This window comes from Lontra canadensis, unplaced genomic scaffold (genome assembly GCF_010015895.1).
Source record: "Lontra canadensis isolate GAN:19392208 unplaced genomic scaffold, GSC_riverotter_1.0 scaffold24, whole genome shotgun sequence".
NCBI classification, from domain to species: domain Eukaryota; kingdom Metazoa; phylum Chordata; class Mammalia; order Carnivora; family Mustelidae; genus Lontra; species Lontra canadensis.
This window is the reverse complement of record NW_022631018.1, coordinates 23057385-23082229: the sequence shown is the minus strand read 5'-3', so window position 1 is coordinate 23082229 and position 24845 is coordinate 23057385. Positions and strand designations below refer to the sequence as shown.

Sequence of the window (24845 nt, the reverse complement as noted above, 5' to 3'; positions counted from 1 at the left end):
GATGTGATTCTTATCTTTGTACCTCTCTAGGTAAGATGTTTGTTTTCCTCTGGCTTCTTTCAGGATTTTTTTAATCCTTGATTTTCTGTATTTTTAAAATGATATGCCTAGGTTGTAGGATTTTTGTATTGATTTGGTTTGGGTTGGGTTTTTTTGGTATTTATCCTGCTTGGTGTCCTCTAGGCTTCCTGGGTCTATGATTTGGTGTCTGACATTAATTTGGGAAAATTCTTAGTCATTATTATTTCAAATTTTTCTTTTCTTTTTTTCTTTGCTTTCCTTTCTTTTTCCTTTCCTTTTCCTTCCATCCCCACCCTCCCCCTTCCCTTTCCTTTTCTCACCTTCTGGGATTTCCATTGTGCTTATGTTACATTGATTGTAATTATCCCACAGTCCTTGAATATTCTCTTTTGGGGGGCTTTTTTCCAGTCTTTGTTTTCTTTGCTTTTTGGTTTTCAGGGATTCTATTAATGTATCTTGTAGGTCGAGGATTTTTTCAGCCATGTCCAGTCTGTTTATAAGCCTGTCAAAGGCATTCTTCATTTCTGTTACAGGGTTGGGTTTTTATTTGTTTTGGGCCTGTGTGTGTGTGTGTGTGTGTGTGTGTGTTTTGTTTGTTTATCTCAGGCAATTCTTTTTGCTTCTTTCTGAGGATTTCCAGTGCTCTGCTTACATTGCCCATCTGTCCTCACATGTTTTGTACTTTATCTGTTAGCGCCCTTAATTAATCATAGTTACATTAATTATAGTTGTTTTAAATTCCTGGTCTGTTAATTCCAAATTGCTCTGTCTCTTCAAACTGTGTTTTTTTTTTTTTTCTCTTTTGGTGTGCTTAGTAGTTTCTTTTTCTACTAGCTATATATGATGTATCATGTGAAAGGAACTGCTCTAAACACACTGGTGGTGGGGAGGTCAGGCATTAGGGGAGGGGAAGCATCCACCGTCTTCAAATTAGGTCTCAGTCTTGGAGTGAGCCTACATCTCTGGCCTTTAGAAGTGTTCCGCAGGTTTTTTGTTTGTTTTCTTTCCCTTTAGGTGGGATAGGATGGCCAGAGTGGGCTGTGGCTGGCTGTTTCCCTCCCCTAGGTTAGTTAGGCTTTGATTATTTATTACAGTAGTAACCGCAGTAGGGGTTATTAACCCCAGCAGTTTAGGCTCTAGTTTACTAGTTTCCCCAAAGAGCAGACCTTACTAAGAAGAAGATGTGCTCTGGCATTTTTCAGAATGGTTCCTTTTCTCCTCTCTGTGCCAGAAACTCAAGGGGATTTTTCTCCAGTATTCTGTGTGGCAGTCTGGTCTGGCTCCTGGAAGTAAATCTGAAAATACTGTGGGAAGGACTCCTGTGACTGGAGTCCCTGGAGTTTTTAATTCTCAAAGCTGTCTACACCACATCCCCGCAGTTCCTCAGATCACAGTCCAGGTGTTCTTACCCCAGGTCTCTGTCCTGCTAAGCTGTGACTCTGTCTACCTGTTCGTCTCTCCACTCTTTTTTTTTTTTTTTTTAAGATTTTATCTATGTATTTGACAGGCAGAGATCACAAGCAGGCAGAGAGGCAGGCAGAGAGAGAGGGAGAAGCAGGCTCCCCGCTGAGCAGGGAGCCCGATGCGGGGCTCGATCCCAGGACCCTGAGATCATGACCTGAGCCGAAGGCAGAGGCTTAACCCACTGGGCCACCCCGGCGCCCCATCTCTCCACTCTTGAGGAACCGGTTTGCTCTGTCGTCCCCGCTCTTACGGATCCCGGGGCAGGCGTTGGTTTTTCAGTCTGTTCGGCTTTTTACTTGTCGGTTTGGAGTGAGGACTTTCAACCTCCTTACCTGAGGAACTGGATTAAACAATCTTTGTATTCGTGGGATAAACCGAACTTGATCATGATGTATTATCTTTCTGATATATTGTTGGATTTGATTTATTTGGTATTTTGTAGAGGATTTTTGTATCTATATTTGGAATGAATTTTCTTATATTTTCATGATCCTATTTTTGCTAAATGTTACACTAGTATTAGAGAATAAGTAGAAAAAAATATCTCCTATTTCCAGAGTTTGTATAAGATTGGAATGATCTTGGGGCGCCTGGGTGGCTCCGTGGGTTAAGCCTCTGCCTTCGGCTCAGGTCATGATCCCAGGGTCCTGGGATCGAGCCCCGCGTCGGGCTCTCTCCTCTGCGGGGAGCCTGCTTCCTCCTCTCTCTCTCTCTCTCTGTCTGACTCTCTGCCTACTTGTGATCTCTCTGTCAAATAAATAAAATCTTTAAAAAAAAAAAAAAAGATTGGAATGATCTTGTCCTTAAAAGTTCAGTATATCTTATCTGTTAAAACATCTGGACCTCGTGTTTTCTTTTGGAGATAGTTTTAAGTAGTATTGTACTTCTTTAATAGCTGTAGGACTGTTTGCCCTCTTTCTTCTTTAGTCCGTGTTAGGAAGTTTTTGAAAAATGTGTCCATTCATCTAAGTTTGCAAATTTATTATACTATCTTTATTATCTATTTAATTTCTACTGTCTTGAGTTATAACCACCTTCTTTTTCTTTTTCTTTTTCTTTTTTAGATTTTATTCATTTATTTGAGAGAGAGAGATACAGTGAGAGAGGGAACACAAGTAAGGGGAGTGGGAGAGGGAGAAGCAGGCTTCGCACCGAGCAGGGAGCCTCATGTGGGGCTCGACCCCAGGACCGTGGGATCATGACCTGAGCAGAAGGCAGACACTTAACAACTGAGTCACCCAGGCACCCCTATAACCACCTTCTTATTCCTAACATTATTTGAACTCCCTTAATTTTTTCTTCATCATGGCGGAACTCTGTATTGTTACTCTTTTTGTTTTTTTATTTCTGCTTTCTCTCTCTCTATTATTTCCTTTCTTCTGTTTTCTTTGAAATTGTTGTGTGGTTTATTATTTTTTCCTAACTTCTTAAAATGTGTACATTTAGCTTTTTTTTTCAGTAACATCGAACTTGTGGTTAGAGAATATGGTTGGTGTTAGATGCATTCTTTGAAATTCATAGAAAGTGACTGTGGACTTGTACATGTCAAATTTGTAAATATTTCATGGGCCCTTGAAAAGAATATTACTCTAATTTTTAATGTGGAATTTTATTTATATATGGCCAGTAGATCAAGACTGTTGTGTTGTTAAAATTATTTATAATTTTGGTGTTTGTGTGTTTGTTTTGTCAGTTTGACATATAAAATAGGGAGAAAGGCATGTGGAAATCTTTACTACAATGGTGGATTTGTCTAATTCTCCTTGCAGTTAGGTCATTTTCTTTTTAAACCGAGTTTGAGGCTATTTTTTATTGAGTGCATGTATGTTACATTGTTATATCTTCCTAGTAAATTGAACGTACTACGTATGTAGTAGTCCTCTCTGTTCTTTTTTTTTTTTTTTTTTTTTTTTTTTTTTAAAGATTTTATTTATTCATTTTACAGAGAGAGATCACAAGCAGGCAGAGAGGCAGGCAGAGAGAGAGGAGGAAGCAGGCTCCCCGCTGAGCAGAGAGCCCAATGCGGGGCTCAATCCCAGGACCCTGAGATCATGACCTGAGCCGAAGGCAGCGGCTTAACCCACTGAGTCACCCAGGCGCCCCGTCCTCTCTGTTCTTAATGCTGCTTTTTATCGTAGTCTGTTTCACCGGACATTAATATAACCGGCCACCTTTCATTGGATTAGCATTTATAAAATATCTTTTTGTGTGAAACTTTTCCTTGTCCTCATGCTTTCACTGTGTCATAGACAATTTCTTTTTTCTCAACTGGTACGTCTAGTCTATTTAAATTTACTATCATTATGACTATATGTATTAATTTGTTTCCAACTTACTCTATTCTCTTTTACCACTTTTTGTTTGGTTTTATTTTTTACTCATTTTTTTTTAGGATTGATTTAAGTTTTTTTATCTTTGTTTTCTAGTGCTTTTCTCTCTTTTTTTTTCCTCCATTGGGTTGGAATTTATACTCCTTATTACTATGATTTTATTGTTTACTTTTGAAATTTTATACGTATTGAACTTTATAGTCTTTTATGACTTTTGAATTGGGAGCCAAACTAGCAAAACTATCATAAAAGTATGAATAATATTCTCCAAAACAACTTTGCAAGTGGAAGGCCTTTAATAAATATTTGCTGATTGGCATTCTTCATATGTATATATCATTTTAATTTTCATTTTCAATGACCTGTATTTTTTCAGTTTTTCCTATGAAATATCCTTTAAGAAAGTTGTTTGAATATATTCATTTTAGCTTATACTGTTAACTGAGTTGCACATCACCTGATTGTATATGTAGGTATAATATATACTGTTATTTTTATTTTCTAATTTCAAATTTGTGCACTTGAAGCGTTTCTCTTAGATAATTTCCTACAGTGGGATAGTGGTAGGTACCCTAATCTTGAATCAGAACTCTATAATACAAATCACATAACTTGAGAGCTAGATTTTATTTATTTATTTATTTATTTTCCTCCAAATTGGTATTTAAATTCTAGTTAGTTATATAGTGCAATATTGGTTTCAGGAATAGAATTCAGTGATCCATCGCTTACATAGAACACCCAGTGCTCATCATGACAAGTGCCCTCAATGGCCACCACTCATTTAGCCCATCCCCCCTCCTTGATCAACCCTGTTTGTTCTCTAGCATTTAGAGTCTCTTATGGTTTGTTTCCCCACCCCCTCTCTCTTTCCCCTTCCCATTATGTTCCTCTGCTTTTTTTCTCAAATTCCATGTGAGTGAAATCCTATAACATTTGTCTTTCTCTGACTGACTTCTTTCAGTTAGTACAATACACTCCAGCTCTGTCCACGTCATTGCAAATGGAAGGATTTCATTCTTTTTGATAGCTGAGTGGTCGATCTAGATTTTACAATTAGAATGGTTAAGCCAAACAAGCGTGAAGCAGTAAATTAGACCATATTCTATGGCTAACTTTTAAACAAGATGAACATTTTTGACCTGGTGCTGTGTTCACTGGTTCTTAATGATTATCACCACATTAAGTATTCAACTTTAATTCTGTCCACATATCTTATTTTAAATAACTTGAGCGTCTATCTAAATTCTTAATTTGTCATATAATTTCTTTCCCCATTTATAGCTCCTGGGGCCTTTGGTTTGTCAGCAAGGTCATTTCTATTCCCTCTACTGATACTCTGCTTTCTTAACCAGAGTTTTTTTCTTTATTGGTTTTTTGCTAATCACATCTTTGTATCTAATTGAGAGTGTCTTTTCTTCTACTTCACAACAAAGATCCAACTATGTTTCTTTTGAGAGCATTTAAACTTTAAAAAAATTTTTTATTTTTTTAAGATTTTATTCATCTGGGGCGCCGGGGTGGCTCAGTGGGTTAAGCCTCTGCCTTCAGCTCCGGTCATGATCTCAGGGTCCTGCGATCGAGCCCCACATCAGGCTCTCTGATCAGCAGGGAGCCTGCTTCCCCCTCTCTCTCTGCCTGCCTCTCTGCCTGCCTCTCTGCCTACTTGTGATTTATTTATTTAAAAAATAAATAAAATCTTTTTTAAAAAAAGATTTTATTCATCTATTTGTCAGAGAGAGCGCACAAGCAGGGGGAGGGAGAGGCAGGCTCCCTGCTGAGCAAGGAGCCCAACACAGGACTCGATCCCAGGACTCTGAGATCATGACTGGAGCCGAAAGCGGACACTCAAGTGACTGAGCCCCCAGGTGTCCCAAGAGCATTTAAACTCTTAACCCTTCTCATTATCACCTCCGAATCGGAAACTTGGAGTAAACTAAACATGTCACCTTTTTTCATGGCAGTTTCTAACTATCTAATTTTAAAAAATTCGTGTATATTTTGGATATACAAAGCATAGGAGAAAGTTTTTAAAACACTTTTAAGTAAACCTGTATACCATTTTGTGAAAAAGAAGATGCCTTTTCATTATAAAAGTAGGAGTACAACATTGTTATATAATTGTTTAAAAAAGTATTACCGATGATTGGTGTCTGGTTTTCTAGATCCTTTCTATGTATCTATAGAATTTTTCCTCTAAAACTTTTAACCTACATTGCAGATTTGGCAGTATAATGCCAACATTTTTCATGTAGTTGATAATGGATCCTCCTTATCTTTTTTAATTTTTTTTAAAGATTTTATTTATTTGACAGAGAGGGATCACAAGTAAGTAAGCAGAGCAGCAGGCGGGGGACGGGGGGAAGCAGGCTCCCCGCTGAGCAGAGAACCCGACGCGGGGCTCGATCCCAGGACCCTGAGATCATGACCTGAGCCGAAGGCAGAGGCTTAACCCACTGAGCCCCCCAGGTACCCTTTATTTTATTTTTTAGAAGATTTTATTTTTAAGTTATCTCTACTTCCAGGGTAGGGCTCAAACTCACAAGCCCGAGATGAAGAGTCTCATGCTGCGCGGAGTGAGCCAGCCAGGTGCCCCTTCCTTATCTTTTTTAAAGGTGGTATAAGTATTCTAATGTATGGATGTAGCATAATTTATTTAATTAGTCTGTCCTTTCCATGTGAACAATCAGATTATTTCCAGTCTTTCTGAAAGCAAACAGCAGAAGGTTCACTACATTGATGATTTATATTATACACATGTATGTATAACCTAAATATAAATAAATATGTAATATTTGTCTTACTTGTTTAAGTTTTGTGTAGTGTACATTTTTTACAAGTAAAATTGCTGACCAACACAAAGCAAATAATTTTTTTTTTTTTTTTTTTTAAATTTTGGGGGCACCTGGGTTCTTCAGTCAGATGTCTGACTCTTGGTTTTGGCTCAGGTCATGATTTCTGGGTCATGGGAGTGAGCCCCATGTCGGGCTTCCTGTTCAGTACAGAGTCTGCTTGAGATGCTCTCCCTCTCCCACTGCCCCTCCTTCCCCCTCTTCTATCTCTCCCAAATAAATAAATAAAATCTTTTTAAAAATATATATTTTTAAACGTAATCTGTACACCCAGCGTGGGGCCTGAACTCACAGCCCCCAAGATCAAGAGTCACATGTTCTACTGACTAGCCAGGCAGGTGCCCCAGCATATACATATTTTAAATTTTAATAGATATTGTTTAATTTCTGATAAACTTGAACTCAGTATTTTGCTAGTGGGAATGTAAATTGGTGAAAACACTTTGGGAAATTGTTTGAAAGTATCAAAGCTGAACATACGCACTTGCTGTGGTCCTGCTGTTTTCCTCCTAGGTACAGACCCAGCAGAAACCTGACATGTGCTTGCCAAGGACATGGACAGATGTTGATAGTAGCCGCCACCTAGTAGTCAGAAGCTGTGAGCAACCCCTTGTGCACTCACAGTGGGATGGGCACATGCGTTGTAATGTACGTGTGCACTGTGGTCTCTCAGCCAGTGGGATGAAGAAGACAGCACAGAGGAGTCTTAGGGTGTTGAGCTAAAGGAGCAAGACACAAAAATACACGTCCTCCAGTTGCGTGTGATCACTGTTCACAGACTCGCAAAAGTAACTGGTCCCGTTAGAAGCCAGAGTAATGGTTTTCCTTAAGGGAGAGCAGTGATGGGAATGCAGCGCTAGGAGAATCCTGGAGGTTATGCCCCATTTGTCAGCACTGGTGGTGGTTCAAGGGCTTATTCCGTTTGTGAAAATTCCTTGTGCCACGCACGTGAGATGTTATGCCTTCCTGCATGTGCAGTCTGCGTCAGTGGAAGGTTTCCAGTAAAGGAGTTTACTTTTTTATACATAGAATCACTTTCAAACCCCTTCCAGTAGTGTCTGTTTTCCTATAGTCTTGCCACTCTAATAGACATTAACCTCTCTTTAATCTGGTCGACACATAAAGAGGTCAGTTTGTTGTTTTATTTTTATCTTATTAGTGAGGCTTAGCATCCTTTTGTATATTTAATGACTGTTCATTTCTTCTGTAGTGGCCCTGCTCTTGTCCTTTACCTATTTTTCTGTTATAGTGTTCATTTTACTTACTGATCTGTAGACTTTTTTGGTCTATTCTATGTCAAAATACAATGTTTTAAGTAATAAATTCAGACTAACAAACTCATTAAGTATATCATGTGTTAGGAAAAGTTTCTTCTGATAATTAAATCAGTCTTAAAAGGGCCCATTCTTCTCTCCAGCTCTGTAACCAACTCAGGTCTTAGGAGAGTAAAATCAGCCTCATTAGCTCCAAATCTGTACTCTTATATGGGGTCTGTATACACTCTGTTTGAAAGTCCCTGTTTTATTGTACATACAGTAATGCCCTCTTTTTCTTTACTAGTCTGTTCTTTGCTGGGAACATCTTTACAAAATCTCAAAACAAGTTTACCCTCTGCTATCACATGTTACCCTTTATTACTTTTTCTTTTCTCTTTATGCCCCTGCATTTCCTCATATGGAGAAGAGAAATGATATTGAATAGGATTTGTTTGTAGGAAACTTGCATATTAATTTTGTCTCTCTTATGTTTTATAAAATAGCCCTTTAAAAACCAGTGTGCCGCATGCTGTTTCCTTGACTTTCTCAACCAGTACCAAATTTCTAAATGATCTCTTCACTAAAATATTTTGTTTTAGTAACTCAACTAGTCTGATGTAGTCTCACTGTTGTGTCTGCTTTTTTATGCTTTGGTTGGGGATGCCGTCTTGAGATAACGTTTAGTTTAAATATTTTTTAGACTTTAATGTTCCTCATTTTGATTCCATAGTGGCCTATGAATGTTTTGAAATTTATTCTTGTTTTTTTTCTTTTAATATGTAATTCATAGACGCTCTGCTGTTGCCCGCATCCAGGAGTTCTTCAGGCGGAGGAAAGAAAGGAAAGAAATGGAAGAATTGGATACTTTGAACATTAGAAGGCCACTAGTAAAGATGGTTTATAAGGGCCATCGCAACTCCAGGACAATGGTACCAAATGCTCATGGCACTCTTTGGGGAAATTGCAGATTGATAATATTTTCCATAATGATAGTCTTCATGTATTGCCGCTGGGGTCCGGTGCAGCATTATTGTGCCTTCATGGTTACCTCGTTATCCAGACGTGGTTGTTTTAGTCCTGGAATAGATTGCCAGAGACCATTATTGTTCACAAGAAAATTCTGCCCTACTAAGGAAATGCTGTAGAAGTTTAAAATTTTTAGCTGGTGCAAATAACAATTGCTCCTTCTTCTCTCTCACGCGTGCTGTATCTGTATCTGTATATAGACATATATACGGCTCATTTTAGCACTCTGTTGATTTGGAGAGAAAGATTTAGATATATGAATCCAGGCTCATTGCAAAATGTAGTCTGATTACTTTATAACAACTCTTCTTAAGATTGACAAGTGAAGACTTGTTTTAGTCACTTTGTCTCTCTAGACAGTGTGTCCTCATCTATGATATAAGAACAGACCAGATGATCTCTAAGATCTTTTCAAGTTTTACCGTCCACAAGTCATACACCCAGTGTGATTTTAATTCTGCACGAAGGGGAGCTTGTAAGATGATTAGCATGTTGTAACTCGAACTCTGAACTATTCCTGTTTAGAAGGTGTTGTTTTCATATGTTCTTTGAGTCGTCCAGAAGTATCTAAAGAATCAGTTTTAATCTGTTCTCTCCAGAGTTAAGGGTAAACGTTCAGTAGAGCTTGCAGTTTGGTCTAGGGATCTTGAGTCCAAGCACGGGGTGGGTGTGGAGCTAACTTTAAAAGAAGTTACTTTGGGACAGGGAACTGCTTAGCTTTCTCTATAGATACCGTTGGTGGTAACAGTTTAATCATTCTACACACAATGCTCACTACTAGTAGAAAGAATCAATGTATATTTCTTATATTTTGCTGGTTAAAATTCTGTCTGAAAATATAAGGGGTAGGAATAAAAAAGAAAAGTAAATATAACAGTAACTCTAAGTAACAACAAAACTGTCTCCCCTCTTTGGTTTGGCAAAAATAACAAAGTAGCAGCTGCTGATGAAATGGTTGAAAAATGTCCTGAACTACAGAGACTCTGTGTGGCTCATTGATACACATCCACTGAAGATGTCATCCTAACCACTCCAGTGTGTCCTAGTCCTTTGTCTCATTGCTTCGTAAAAGTCCTTCGTAAAAGTAAATAGCTTACATCCGTCCTCAGTTGTGAGAGAATAGCTAATAAAAAGATTATTGGTACTTTTTGTTCTTCCGGCATAAAGCGAAATACAAAAGGGAACCATTCATTTTTTTCTGTGATTTGTTTTTATTATCTTATAAAGCTAGAGTGGAACCATTTTTGGAAAGTTCAACAACATGTAGACATAGAAGTTTCCATTATACTTTCCCAAACCCAGAAATCCCATGCATTTTGCAGCTACTAATACAGCACCGACTGTTGCCAAGTACTGTTGAAGGCCCTAAAAATACAACCGTGAACAGAACATAATCTCTGTTTTCATGGGGCACCTTTCATTACTTACTGTTGGATCATGCTTGCTGATAATCTCCATCATTTAAAAATAATAGAAGACAAAGAGTCTTTTCTATTTTTTATTGTCTAAGTCAATTAATATTTTCAATTGCAAAATAGAATCTTTGTTTTAGTAACTTTGATTTGAATTTTCTTATAATTTTCTTCTTTAAACCCTTAGATAAAAGAAGCCAATTTCTGGGGTGCTAATTTTGTAATGAGTGGTTCTGACTGTGGCCATATCTTCATCTGGGATCGCCATACCGCGGAGCACTTAATGCTTCTGGAAGCTGATAATCACGTGGTCAACTGCCTGCAGCCGCATCCATTTGACCCAAGTAAGACGGCCTTTGACAGAAGTCAGCACACCAGCTCCAGTTTTGTGCCAGCTGTCAGTGTAAGAATAAGGCAGGCGGCTCCAGAAGGCAGTCATGAGAGCCCGTTATGACTCTCCTTGGGTTTAAAACAAAAACACTTATAATCTCCTTTTGGCACAAAGTATGGGGCAGTAGATTAAAGACTTTATTCTTTAATATTTCTTCTCAGTTTTACAAGTTGCAAGAGGTGCGGCTGACCACACTTGGCTCCACTCCGCCTGTGTCTCCGAGCCTCGTTAGTCCTCACATGTCCGAGTTAATCCGACAGAACAAAGGAGCTTGACTTACTCTTGCCTTTCATTGGACACTGCCCGTGGTTCTCCTAAAAGAGCAGTGGCTAGGAAAGAAATTGCACTGACTGCAAGTTGGTCTTAACATTATGTTCTAGGGTGACTTTCAGGAAATCTTCTAAATAATACTCTCAGTTGACCATTAAATGTGTCAGTACAGTATCCATGCCGGCTCAGTTCTGCTGCACGTGTGTGTACACACACACACACACACCCCTAACATACATGCATAATGTGTGACCTATGTATGCGTGTCTTAACGTTGTGTTTTTATGCCTTATATTAACATGCAACATTTTATTTCTAGTTCTGGCCTCATCTGGCATAGATTATGACATAAAGATCTGGTCACCACTAGAAGAGTCAAGGATTTTTAACCGAAAACTTGCTGATGAAGTAAGACTTTTATTTATAATTATTATAACGCATATATCACTTTGTTCCTGAAATGCTTTCTTAAGAAGACTTAAAGCACCTCATTGTTTTCTTTTACTTTTTTTTTTTTTTAAAGACTTTATTTATTTACCTGACAGAGACAGCAAGAGCAGGAACACAAGCAGGGGGAGTGGAGGAGGGAGAAGCAGGCTCCCTTCCTCCCCCACCTGGGCAGGGAGCCTGATGTAGGGCTGGAAATCAGGACTCTGAGATCATGACCTTTTGCCAAAGGCAGACACTTAATGACTGATCCACCTCCACCCAGGCACCCCCAAAGCAGCTCATTGTTAATCGGTAACATAAGTTTATTCAGTTAAGGAGGTCAAATTTTAAGAAAAAGAAAAACTAAGATTAAAACATGACTGTAATACTAGAGAGCTAAACATCAGAATATTATTTTGCTTATTATAATATTGACTATTGGTAATACCAGGTTATTATAGTTTAAGAAAAACAAATTGACTGGTTTTGTGCTTATTGCAATGAAGAATCATTTAAAAAACCTTGGGGAGCCTGGGTGGTTCAGTGGGTTAAGCCTCTGCCTTCGGCTCAGGTCATGATCTCAGGGTCCTGGGATCAAGCCCCGCATCAGGCTCTCTGCTCAGCGGGGAGCCTGCTTCCTCCTCTCTCTCTGCCTGCCTCTCTGCCTGCTTGTGACCTCTGTCTGTCAAATAAATAAATAAAATCTTTAAAAAAAAAAAACCCTGTGCAGGGCACCTGGGTGGTTCCGTCGTTAAGCGTCTGCCTTCGGCTCAGATCATGATCCCAGGGTCCTGGGACCTGGCTCCCTGCTCAGCAGGGAGTCTGCTTCTCCCTCTCCCTCTGCCTGTGCTCTTCTTGCGATCTTCAAAAATAAATAAATAAAATCTTAAAAAAAAAAAAAAAAAACCTTCTGTCCTTTTAAGAAAATGAGTTTTACTATGGCTGTCCTCCATAATCACAGCCAAATAAGTAGCAGAACAAATGATTGGAGAAACTTCCTTTACTGTCAGATTTTAAGATTTCTTGAGCTCCTGGTTAAACCAACAGTTTTCAAACTGGGCTCTGTGAAGCTCTAGGTTTTTTGTGGGCTTGAGAGAGGGGAAGGTAGATAATGCAAAAGCTGAATTCTGGGGTTTTCCTCCCCAACTTTAGCCAGGGTTTGTATTGGTGGGTTTTCCTGTAGGATTTCTTAGGAACGTAACGATTCGTGGCATTAGGCAGCTGCTTACTGGCGGCCAAGCTTCTGTTCATAGGTGAGTGTAGCTCACGTTGATGCTGCACCCTTTTAAAACATGAAATAAGGGTCCATTGCTAAAAAATGTTATTAGTAAGGTAGAAAACCAGTAGTCTAGACCAAGGTTGACAGTCACAATTCCCGTATCTGCTTTCTAATAGACAATTATAAACTTTGCATATGTCAGACACAGTGCCGAATTGTAAAAAAATAAACCTTCCCTCAGAGCATTATAGACTGGTGGGAAAGACAGACAATGAACAGTCAGCCAGAACGTAGAGGGGCATGCAGAGTGTTCTGGAAGCCCTTGCAAAGAAGCAGTGTGCTCGTAGATGGGGCAGATGGATGGGGGAGTCTCCAGAGGAAGTACGAATTGCACTGAGTTCACAAGGCAGACAGGGTGCTAAGGAGCCCTTGAGATGAAGGGTTGGCACTTTCCAAGGTGTCCTAAGGTAAGTGAACCACTGGAGAGTGGATAAGAAAGCAGCTCCTTGGGGTGAAACTGTAAAGGGCCCTGGGGGTGCCCTGCGGGACTGAAAACGTGTATGAAATCACTGTCCAGATTAGCCCCTTCGTCTTCCTCTCCTCCTCTCCTCCCTTTCTTCCTTTTCTCCTTTGCCATGAACTTTGCCGTTTCCCCTTTGCCCAGATCCCTCGGTGTTTATGGACACTCACTTAGTCCCGTCTTGGTACATAAGACACAAGTCATTGGTAACTCTTATCTGAAAGTTTATTTTTCGAAATTACTTTGCGTCAGTCAAGGTGATGTTTTCTTGAGAAACCTGAGTGGCCCCGGGGAGATCATTTAACACGGCTGTGTCACTAAGTGCGTCAGCTCTGCCACAGGGAAGAAGAATGAGCAGACATAGGTAGCTGCTCTGGGAAACAAATCACAGGTAAAAACTAAATTGAATTCTTGAATGTTTTAAGTAGCCTCAACGTTTGGCCTTTGTCCTTCTGCCAGTTGAAGGAGTCGTGTTGTGTGAGGCCTCTCCCTCAGGCGCACGGAGAAGTCATTCCGTGGCGGTGAGTGGCCCTGGGCTGGAGACACACGGCGCGCAGAGAACGAGGCGGCGACTCAGACCTGCTGAGAGCCCGGCGCTCTCCCGGTCGGCAGGAAGGGGTGCGGCTACATCGCGGTCTTGATGCGCGTGTCCTGCTTGCTTCCTAGGTTATAACTCGAAACGAACTCATGCTGGAAGAGACCAGAAACACCATCACGGTGCCGGCCTCGTTCATGTTGAGGATGTTGGCCTCGCTGAATCATATCCGAGCCGGTGAGAGCCATCACGGTGTCCTTAACACCGTGGTCGCGTCATGTTACCAGTTCGGGTCTGCTTGACAGTGATTCGTACAATTTCTTCTAACCACAAAATGGAGGCAGCGTAACTTCTGAGCTAGGAGTTCGGTGAACTCTTGATCTTAGTGCAGTAACTTAATTCCTCACGAACCAAATGTATTGAAAAGTGTCATAATGAAACTTGAAAACTGTCGTCCACTGTCCCTTCTCTTCTCAGCATGGAGGATCCTACCTTAACCCTTAAGAGGAAGTACCCTGTGTAGTGGATGTGGTGAGAAGTAACCCTAGCTCAGACCAAAATGAATGTAACTGCTTCTGCCAGGGTTGAAACACAGAACCTCCGTAAGGTTTTTAAATTTTTTTTGTTTTCAAGGACACTGAGGAGCAGTGCTAAAGAAACACAAAATGTGGGGCGCCTGGGTGGCTCAGTGGGTTAAACCTCTGCCTTGGGCTCAGGTCATGATCTCAGGGTCCTGGGATCGAGCCCCGCATCAGGCTCTCTGCTCAGTGGGGAGCCTGCTTCTCCCTCTCTCTCTGCCTTCCTCTCTGCCTACTTGTGATCTCTCTCTGTCAAATAAATAAATAAAATATTAAAAAAAAAAAAAGAAACACAAAATGTGTGTATTGTCCCTGACATTCGAGAAGGAAGTGCATAATCTGTTTATAATAATAGAAAAGATCAGTGTCCGTTATAAAGAAGATACATTTATCAAACAAAAGAGTATTTTTCTTTACTGATTTCATAAATTAAGTTTCTAATACCTGTAATGTATCAGGCACTATACTAGTCATTTCACAAATTTTTCCTAATTAGCTCCAAACCTTTACAACGTTGGTTATTTGTAATAACTTGCCCCAGGTCACACAACTGGTGAATGGTGAAGCCTGAATGTGAAACTGGCTTCCTTTGACCTCGGAAAGGTCACTTACGGGAACACATTCAGGTCATGAGTGTGACGTGCAGGCCTCTGGGTGATCTGAGCTCACACTGCTTCTCAGGCTCTCGCCCAGCGTGCTCTCCGTCCGCTCTGGCCCTCTTTGATTTGGGGACACAGCAAAGTCTTCTCTCCCTCAGGATCTTCATCGTCCTTCCCCCACGCCCCGACCCTCACTTTTTGTCGGGGCTAGGTCTGCCTATTCCTCTGGCCTTCGTAAGCTGTGAGCCGGTCTCACCGCTTCCTCAGAGAGAGGGAGGAGGGCAGACACAGTATGCCCAGCGGAGGCAAGGGTAGGCAGCATTTTTCAAAGTCCCGGAGGAGAGAGTAGAGGAGCACATCTGAGGAAGTAAAAGAAGCCCGTATGAGGTGGGAAGAAAATATGCAAATTGTTAATATTAACGACTGCCTGGAGAGAGTGGGAATTTTGAATGGGCTGTGAACAGAAAAGGTCAGTAGCCGACAAAATATCTTCGCAGTAACTTGTGGGTTCCTGTATTAGTAAACTAATCACTGTAACACTTAAGATTCATCCTTTCAGATTTCAGATTTGAGGCAGCATTGTCTAGAACAAGACAAACATTCACCGATTAGGATTCCTAAAACTCGTGTGTTCTTGTAAAGAGCTTATCTGGCAAATGGCTCTTCCGGGGTTTTTCTCGAGGAAACCACTGCTCTCTCGGTGCGGTCCGTCTCACGCAGTGGCTGACGTGCCGTGGCTTGGCAGCTAACAGGACTCCCCTCCTCCTTTGGTTTTAACACTGGTTAAGTTTTATAGCAGGAAGATTCCCTTTCTTCCATTTCATTTTGCTGTCGGTCAAAAAGATAATTTCTAATTGGTTTAGTAAACTTAACTCACTCTCTTGCTTCTCTTAAGTAAAAGACTGGAGAGTTGCTTTTGTCGCTAAGATGTGCAGTTACTTGGTGAGCCGGTTGTCCAGCCCCGTCCTCTCCTTCCCTCCTGGTCTCCAGGATCCCAAGTTCGATCGTGTGTGCACATTCGAGGTCCGTCAGGAGGGGACTGTGATGGCGAAGGCACAGGCCAGCCGCGGTCCGGTCCAGCTCCTCCTCAGCCCCAGGGGGCAGCGCCTTCCCGGTGGAGCTGTGAATCGCCACGAAGGCGGCACGTTGGGCCCCCTGGCTTGCTTCTTAAGCTGCAGATACTCGGGTCCTACCCCCTGAAGATTTTCTCTCACTTTATTGAAATAGGGCTTGAGCTTTTGCGTTTTCCAAAATGCGGGAGAAGTCATCGTCAGGAATACGTCACTGAAGACTGGAGTCTAAATGTGCGGTCTCTGTCCATGAGATCGGGTTCCCCGATGTGGGACGAAGCAGATCGGGGGGCGGACACCGGTGGGCCAGTGGCTCCGGCCGTGAAAGCACGCACCTGAGGCAGAACAAAGAGCTAGAAGTTCATCGACTCCACTGCCCAGGAGCAGGCACGAGGGGCAGAGGACAGGCGGTCTGCCCCAAGCCCGAGGGTGGGGGCCGTTTCTAAAGAGGGAAGCTGAGGGGCCTGGCTGCGGAGGACGTTCTCCCGTGTTTGGCACCTGGGCCTGGTTGTAAGTAGCCGTTGGTTCGCCTGGAGCTCCTCCGAGCTGGGTCTCTGCGTGGAGAAGCAGCTCTTGTTTTCCGTCTTCATGGAGGAGAGGGGAGTTGCTCAGAGTGCCTGGGTCTGTAACTGCCAACCAGATAGCGGTCAGCCTCGAGCTGCTTTGCAGTTTTCCTGCCTCGGAGGTGTAGCACTTCCTGAGCAAAAGATTTCGTTTAATTTACTCTCAGAAGCTGGGTTTCCCCTCTGAGAGCGAGGCGTCTGCAGCAGCTGGTTGAGATGGGTTTGAGAAAAGAACAGGTATCCCGCCTTCTTCCGCTTTCTGGAAGCCACTGTCAGTCACCCACTGACTGGTATTAGACCCTCTTGGTCCTCACTGGTCTCCTTACGGCGTGCTCTGGACTCTGCAGAATCCCAGTCCTACCCTGAACTCCCGATTCGAAGGCTGGGACGGTTCTTGTTAACCCTCCATTTCCCCATCTTCATTCACAGTGTGACAGAAGGAGTTTGGGTGGGAGCCCCACACACTCCTGCTTGCAGGGGGACAGGAATATTTTTGCGGAATTAGCCCGTCATCTGCGGGACTCCCGTTGGTGGGGATCTGGTCGGAGCTGGTAGCAGCTTCGAGTTTTGTTCTCTCGTGCAAGTTTATCACACGAGAAAGAGTGTCGTCGCTTTTACGCTGACATTCCTTGGGTTAGCAGTCCCTCCACTGCACGCAGAGTTGGGTGAGGGTGAGGGTCTGCCCAAATCTTGGTTTTGTTCACTTACTTTGCAAATGTATAAATAATAATGAAAATAGCTAAAATTGGTATAACTCCAGTTGTAAATCATAGACACATTATCTCCTTAGTTGGGCTTTGAAATGGGATCAGCACAGGGGTCTAGTCCAGTTGAGTTGGGGCTTCTGTGGTGGCCATGCTTCTGCACTGCTGCCTCCTCTGCATGCGCCGGTGTAACGGCTTGTTAGTAAAACTCACATTCACGTGTTCCAAGAGCTGTCACTGCACCTCCTGTCCTAGGCTCTTAGATACAAGATAGAAAGAAGAAACTCGTACCCTCCCAGGAGCTCAGAAAGCCCTTGAAGTCTGACGTGCGCAAAGACACGCAAACACACCAGGCCCACGGTTAGGGTGAGCACCGCACGGTAGACACGGCGAGCCTGGTGCGCAGAGGAAGGACTTGACCATTCTGCAGGCGTCTGTGAAGTCTCGGGGACGTTTCCGAAGGGGGTAAAAGCTGTGTTGCGATGAGTGAGCCGGAGCTCGGGGCGGGTGTCCCAGAGAGGAACGGCGAGTGCACCTGCCGAAAGCTGGAGAGAGCGAGCTGTGTTCACTCACCGTCTGTGATTCTGTTGTCACTTGCGTAGTTAATCTGGATAAGCTCCTTGAAGCCAGAGACCAGGTGTCCGTTTTGGCCACCGTTGTGTCCTTAGCACAACACCTGGAACATAGCAGATACTTAATTTAAAAAATCTTTCTATAGGGACGCCTGGGTGGCTCAGTGGGTTAAAGCCTCTGCCTTCAGCTCAGGTCATGATCCCGGTGTCCTGGGATCAAGCCCTGCATCAGGCTCTCTGCTCCGCGGGGAGCCTGCTTCCCCCCGCCCCCACCTGCCTCTCTGCCTACTTGTGATCTCTCTCTGTCAAATAAATAAAATCTATTAAAAAAAAAATTTTCTGTAAACAGAAGTACACAGATCCGCGAGAATGGTCCCCGGGCTCCCCCACATCCTCCCCTCAGTCGGTCTGGTGGCATGATACACCTCCTGAGGCTCCTGGACTCCCAAGGAACATGGTTTGAAAACCACTGCTAAGAGACCATGATAGGTCTAGATCCCTAGGGCTTTTCTTTTTAATTGTTAGATGTTTAGAATGACATGCATATCAGTTACAGCGCTGTTTCCCTTACTCTTTTTTAACTTGCTTTTAGCGGTGAAAAATAACTCACCCACACACAGAAGTGGAGTGATTCTTACATGGTGATGTGTTGGACTGTATGCATTTTAATGAGTTTTAAATAAAAGGTATTGAAAGTTATTTTAGTTACAATACTGAAAACATTTCTTTTTGTGCATTTCATATGTTTTCCAGACCGGTTGGAGGGCGACAGATCAGAAGGCTCTGGTCAGGAGAATGAAAATGAGGATGAAGAATGACCAGCTCTTACTGGCAAGCACTTAGATGTTCTGAAATTTGTACAAGACATTTATTATATTTTTTTCTTTACAGAGCTTTAGTGCAATTTTAAGGTTATGGTGTTTGGGAGTTTTTCCCTTTTTCGGGATAACCTAACATTGGTTTGGAATGATTGTGTGCATGAATTTGGGAGAGTGTGGAAAACAAAACTAGCAAAATGTTTTAAAAACTTTTTGCCATGTGTGAGGAGTGCTAGAAAATGCAAAGTGCAATATTTTCCCTAACCTTCAGATATGAGAGCTTGGATCAATGTGGAAGAGTAATTTTCATTATAGTGAAAATGTTGGTCAAATAAATTTCTACACTTGCCATTTGCATGTTTGTTGCTTTCTAATTAAAGAAGTTGGTTGTTTTAAGATATCCTGAATTTGACTTTTTATTTCATGCCTGACTACCTTCACCCACATTTTCCAGTCTTCTCGGTAACATAAGACTCTTTATTCTCGATTTGCTAATCTTTCCTGTTTTGGCTTCCGTGAGATAGAATCACATAGAGGAGCTTTTTTTCGTTTCTCCTTCCAGAGCACATTATCTTCACTTCCAGCCCCGTCAGTCCCCATTAGTAGAGCCTCTCTCCCCGAAAACAGGATTCGGCTTCCAGCAGCAAGCACAGAGCATCACGGCCGGCTCCCGAGACGCGCCGGCGCACGCTCGTGTGGAAAGCTCTGGCTTCTGCTCTTCCTCTAACTTCTGGATTTCAGCTGAAAGCTGTTGACCGGCCTGTCTTAACCATCCCGGGTCTTCCTTGACTCGAGTGTCCAACTCCGCCCAATTTAGGCCGCTTCCACCCAGCTCGGAAATGCTCCTGCGGACTCAGCCCTGCCTTGTCCTCCCTCCCCTCCCCCAGGCTGCTGGGTGTTCTCCAGCTGGGCGCGGATGGGACTCCAGTGGCTGGCTCAGTCAGTACAGCATGCGACTCTTCATCTTGGGGTTGTTTGAGTCCCATGTTGCATGTAGAGATTACTTGAAACATCTTTAAAAGGCGGGGGAGGGGCGCCTGGGTGGCTCAGTGAGTTAAGCCTCTGCCTTCAGCTTAGGTCATGATCTCAGGGTCCTGGGATCGAGCCCCACATCGGGCTCTCTGCTCAGCAGGAAGCCTGCTTCTCCCTCTGCCCCCTGCTCATGCTCGCTCTCTCTCAAATCTTTAAAAAATAAATAATTAAAAATAAGAGTGTTCTGTATTTCTGGGAACAGCCCTCCCTGAATCTAGCTGTCTCGGAGGCGTTTGTGAACAGCACGAGGATGGGTGTGCGGAGGGGTGTGTGGTATGGGCATCACCCCTCCCGCTTCTACAGCCCTCAGCTCCTGCCTGCTCTGTGGCCTGCTCCCTCGAGGGAGGCCGCACTCCAGGACATGGAGGCACACAGTGGGCCAAGGGGGACACTCAGAGTCCACAGTCCAAGTACAGATCCACAACTTCCACAGCTACACATGCACCAAAACAGATATTGAATCAGATAAAGCTATTCTAAATATGCTTCTACTCATTTATAAATACTGTGACTTATAATACTAAATATTTTTTTATCTTTTAAAGAAAACTATCCAAAAACTTCAAGTGAAATATATTTCAGGATTAGCTTGCTTCTGTTTTGCTTTCAGGGTTTTTAACAACTTCTGTATCCAGAGGCCCAGTATCAGAACACGGCCCAGAACCCCGTCTCCTAGCGCACCCACACCTGAGTGACGGGACTGCTTCCCTGCCTCGAGCGGCGTGCCTGCCCAGGCTCGGGATCCCTGGGATCCCAGGGATCCTTGTGGGGCTGTGTTTTCATCTGGGAGGGGCTGAGCTGTCGGTGCCTTAGGATATTCCAAAATGGTGGTTGGAAAAGAAAACCAGAAATGGCTTCTAATTCCCAAGCTATTAATATTCAGGAAAATTCTGAGGGAAATGAACACAGACAGCTCTTTGTATTACATTCTAAAAATAACTGAGCAAAACTGCCTTCTTGGTAATCCTACCCAGATTCAAGTTTGTGCTTTGGAACCTTCCAAACAAATCCAGTCGCTGGCCTCGGGTTGCAGTTTTTAGGTCTGGCCAGCCGGTATCAGGCTCCCAAGCTCTCGGGCCTGCTGCCCTGTCTCCCACCTGCTAAGCCCAGCTGGCGTTCTAGTGACGATGACTCAAATGTCCCTCCTCCTCCCCTCCTCCCCCTTTTCCCCTCTGCACAGTCTCATGGCCAAGACCTGGCACTTGACCCAGACTCTGGCTTAATGTACTTTGGGAGGTCAGACAGGCCCTAGGCTTTCCTAGGCCTCCCTGGATTCTGTGTCCCTGCTCCCTAACCCGGAAGGGTGGTCAGACTCTGTCCCCTCCTATAGTCACGTATGACCGCCATTTCCCTTTGCTTCGGGGTGAACTGGGATGTCCCTTCCGTCTCTCCTGGGATTCACCTGGGGTTCTGCACACACTGGGTCCCAGCATGGACTCCCCTCCCCTGTGTGGCCTCTTGCCACGGGGCCTTGGAAGATCACGGACTCCGAGGGCCCGAGACCCACGGCCAAGCAGGCTGTAAGGGAGGTGAAGGCCGAGCTCGTGCCGGGGTTTGGGACCAGGCAGGCCCTGGGGTGGGGAGGGACCGTCTTCGGCCGCCGCTAATGGAGAGCTCGTTGCTCCTTCAGCCTCTTAAATTCCAAGCGCCGCGTCCCCCTCTCCTCCCCGACTCCTGCCTTCCCGCAAGAGCCTCGTGCGCGGCGCAGCGAGACGACCACACGGCGGCCCCCAGCGCCTCCCCCCCGGCGCCAGTCCGCACGTTCGCTCCCCGCCCGCCGCGCCCCTGCCCCCGGACGCGCCCCCGCCCCGCCGAGCCGCAGCCACCGCACCCGCCCGGCCCGTGCACGGAGGCTCCAGGCTGACCCTCCGCACCCGCGGCCGCTGCAGGGACGCGTCCCCAGCCACGCGCCTCCCACGGCCTCCCGCGGGGGGGGCGCCCGGAAGCCCCGACCCGCGCCGTCCCGCGCGCACCCCGCACAGCGGCCCGCAGCCGGGCTGGGGAAGGCGGCGCCCCTCGGCCCCCCGTCCCGGTCCCCGGCGCCCCGCGGGTCTCGCAGGAAGCGAGCTGCCGGCCGGGCCCGAGGCACCGGCTCCGCGCGGAAGCCGACCGGCCGCCCCGGCCCCTTCCCCCCGCGCGGCCGCCCCGGCCCCTTCCCCCCGCGCGGCCGCCCCGGCCCCACGACTGCCGCCCTGGCCGGGGAGGGGGCGAGGCGCGCGCGCCCCCGCAGCCCCCGCCCCGGCATCCGGGGCACAGCACGGGGACCCCGTCCAGTGGCGACTTCCAGGAGAGGGGCAGTGACGGGCACCAGCGCTCGACGAGGTCCCGCCCAAACCGGGACCCGCAGCACCGAGGCCCTCGGCGACCGCGCGGCCCCGTGTCCCCAGGAAGGCCGCAGGCCGCCGCGGCGCAGCGCGGAAACCCGCCGGGCCGGGCTCAGGGGGCGCCGGCGGCAGGTGTCCCCGAAGGAGCCTGCGGGGCGTGAGGCGGGGGCGGGTCCTCCGCGCCCCGCTGCGCCCCGCCTCCCTCCGCACGCGCTCCCGCTCGCCCCGGCCGGTCGAGGCAGGAGGGTCTCCGAACGGCGGAACGCGGGGAGCCCCGGGTCCCTCTGGCCGCCTGGACACCTGCCTCCGTCCCGGACGCGGAAGACGCGCAGCGCTGCGGGCCGGGCCTCCCCGGGGGCCACAGGCCGGGGCTGCGGAGCGGCTGCCCGCGCCCCCGGGGCGTCTGCACGGGCCGGGGGCGCGCGGTCCCGCCGCTCGTCGGAAAACCGGGGACGGCCGGGAACCCCTCTGCGCAGCCTGAAACCCTGGTGGGTCCCAGCTGCCGTGGGATCTGCCCGCCAGTGGCGACTTGGGGTCTCCAGCCTCTTTCCCTGGAGCCCGGCCTGTGCGGTCCAGAGGCGCCCCCTGCACCCCGGGGGCCAGGCCGACGTGCTGCCCTCGAGGCCGGCGCGCAAGCCCCGGCCGCCCCAGCCCAGAGAGCGAGGCCACGTCGCGGGTCCCGGCTGCGCACGAACGTGTCCCTTTACTGGCAAGTGCAGGGGAAATGCACGGCGCGCAGAAAACGCGATGCCTCAGATTCGGGACCCCCACCCCGGCGGGAACAGACTTTGACCTGCACGTATCGGCAGAGCCCACGGGGCAACCCGCCTCTGCTCCCCCGAGAAGCCACCGCCCCCGACCCCCAACCTAGACCAGCACCCGGCACCGCCCGGGGGCCCTGCTGACGGGCCTGGTCCCCGGGAAGGCTGCAAGCCCCACGCCGCAGGAAGGGCCTTCAGCCAACAGCTGGCCACCGGCTTCTGGCAAAAGGCCGCGGCATCCCGGGAGCCATCGATGCCCCAGGAACGCGGTGCGGGGAACGAGCTTTGGGGAGGAGCCGCCTCTGGGACCCGCCACTGCTGACGGCCTCGCGCTCGGTCACCGGCCGGACATGGGGAGCCCCTGGCCGTGCTCCCCCCTGCACAGCTGCAGTCCCTCCTCACAGGGGGGCCGGGCAAGCTCTCGCGGCACAGCTCACACCCCTGCAACTTCTGCATCAGGGCTGGGGGCTGGGGTCGGCCTCCAGGGAGGCCCCTGCTCTGCTTGGGTCGCAGGGCGCCCGTCAGACAGCATCAGCGCTGCACGTGCAAGTGCTCAGGGGGTCCTCCCCCCGCCCCCCCAGATTCAGAGAACAGCAAAGATCACAGTGGGGTGCAATCCCGGACACCCTCAATCCAACCTCCAGCCCCTCACCCTGCTCTCCGTGTGGCTCTGAGAGGGGACACGCAGTCCGGAAGGGCCCAAGCGCAAGCCTCTCTCCCACCCCTTCCTGCCCCAGGCTGCTCTGGGACTGGGGCCCCAGCCGGCGCCGAGGACCCAGGTGCTCTGAGCGGGCGCTCAGGTCGCACGCACAACCCAGCAGATGAGGTCTCCCTGCGTGGAAGGGCTTCCTCCCAGGAGGACAGCAGCTCTGGCTCCCACACCACAGCCTCTGGCCGCCTGGGGAAGATCAGGGTGTCCGAACCAAATGGACTGTTTTTTTTATTCTGGAAATGAAACATCTCGCCCCTTCCTCGTCTCTTACAGTGGTTGCTCCCTTCTTTTGAACAGCAAAGCGTCAGTCAACAGGGAAGCGGGCAGGATGGCCCCCGCCCCTCCAACAGCAGCCCCATGGCCGGAGCCACCCCCCCCAACGCCAGCGGACGGCTCCCTCTGACCGCAAGGTCCCCACCAGGATGGAGGTGTGCGGTGCCCACACGAGGGGCTCTGCTCCAGGTTCTGTGCGGAGCGGTTGGCGGAGCCTGCATCGGCCATGCGGAGGCCCAGGGGACCATCCTGCTTTGTTGCGGACACCTGCTGTCCTCCACAGCACACCGCAATGGGCTGCCCTCCCGAGACCTGGGGGACAGTGCCCCACGAGACTCCCGGGTCCCAAAGAGGCGGTAACCCATGTGGTGGTTTCCTTCCAAGCCAGGGTCCCTGGTCCCCCTTCTACATGCCCCCAAAAGTCATGGCCACACCTCCGCCGCTGGCCTCTGTGCCTCCGAGGCCTCTGGTCCCATCGCCACGACCCACCCGGAGCCGGCATGCGGCCTCACGAGACCCTGTACTTAGTGTTTTCCTGGTGGCGGCCCCCAGATGTCCTTCCCCAGGCGCCCCCCTGCAGGACCGTCCACCCTGAGGCCCTCATGTCCGTCCTGCGGCTCAGACGTTCCCTTCCTCGATGCTTTGCAGCTGCAGCCGCTGACTCGCAGGCGTCCTGCTGCCCCGGCGGCCCCCGAAGCCAGCCCCGGGGACGGTCCGGGCCGTGGCCAGGACCCCGGGCAACGCCTCCTCCCCGAACAGCTTGACTTTGGCTTCGGCCTCTATGACTTTGGCCAAGCTGGCCGCATAACCGTCCAGGGACTGGTGCAGCTCGGCTCCCACACGAAGAACGGGGCTCCTGGCAGCGTCTGAGGGAGAAGCAGAGAGGAGGTTACCGAAGGCCGCGACCATGGGCTGCAGGGAACGGGCCCACGGACGCTTCACTGCCGGGGCAGGTGGCGACGCAAACCGAGGGCGTGGGTTTTGTGGCCAGTTCCTGAGGCTCACAACCTTGGCGTCCCATTTCCTCCCTGGGGAGGCATGGAGCTTCCCCGACCTGCCTCCTCGGGGCAGAGGGAGGTCTCGGCGCCCCTCTTCCCAGGGTCCCGTAACTGTG

General features: G+C 47.4%; 3 protein-coding genes across 9 annotated transcripts in view; 2 read left to right on the top strand and 1 right to left on the bottom strand.

Annotated features, from left to right (window-relative positions):
• Positions 1-19027, top strand: part of DCAF6 (DDB1 and CUL4 associated factor 6) — a 143632-nt gene extending 124605 nt beyond the window's left edge. For all 7 annotated transcript variants that reach the window (XM_032863047.1, XM_032863045.1, XM_032863051.1 and 4 more), the window contains 5 exons: positions 8714-8852; positions 10549-10705; positions 11342-11430; positions 13857-13962; positions 18565-19027. In XM_032863047.1, the coding sequence (XP_032718938.1) occupies positions 8714-8852; positions 10549-10705; positions 11342-11430; positions 13857-13962; positions 18565-18629 (556 nt within the window). In that variant the 3' untranslated portion in view covers positions 18630-19027. The remainder of the gene's footprint in view (positions 1-8713; positions 8853-10548; positions 10706-11341; positions 11431-13856; positions 13963-18564) is intronic.
• A 2007-nt stretch (positions 19028-21034) lies between these two features.
• Positions 21035-24091, top strand: LOC116870874 (basic proline-rich protein-like). Its single transcript, XM_032863070.1, has 5 exons — positions 21035-21181; positions 21308-22698; positions 22795-23015; positions 23484-23659; positions 23756-24091. Exons 1-5 carry the CDS (start codon positions 21035-21037, stop codon positions 24089-24091), a joined length of 2271 nt encoding a protein of 756 aa, XP_032718961.1.
• The window catches only part of GPR161 (G protein-coupled receptor 161), a 42464-nt gene continuing 41583 nt past the window's right edge, over positions 23965-24845 (bottom strand). Inside the window, exon 8 of the mRNA XM_032863053.1 lies at positions 23965-24597. Within this exon, the coding sequence (XP_032718944.1) occupies positions 24350-24597 (248 nt within the window). The 3' untranslated portion in view covers positions 23965-24349. The remainder of the gene's footprint in view (positions 24598-24845) is intronic.

What these genes read in the sequence shown, in the direction of transcription:
- LOC116870874 (XM_032863070.1), top strand. Translation starts at nt 21,035, where the DNA reads ATGTCCCTTCCGTCTCTCCTGGGATTCACCTGGGGTTCTGCACACACT. An exon ending in GACCCACGGCCAAGCAGGCT is followed by an intron (nt 21,182 to 21,307) that starts GTAAGGGAGGTG and finishes TTAAATTCCAAG; the next exon opens with CGCCGCGTCCCCCTCTCCTC. An exon ending in GCCGCCTGGGGAAGATCAGG is followed by an intron (nt 23,660 to 23,755) that starts GTGTCCGAACCA and finishes TCTTTTGAACAG; the next exon opens with CAAAGCGTCAGTCAACAGGG.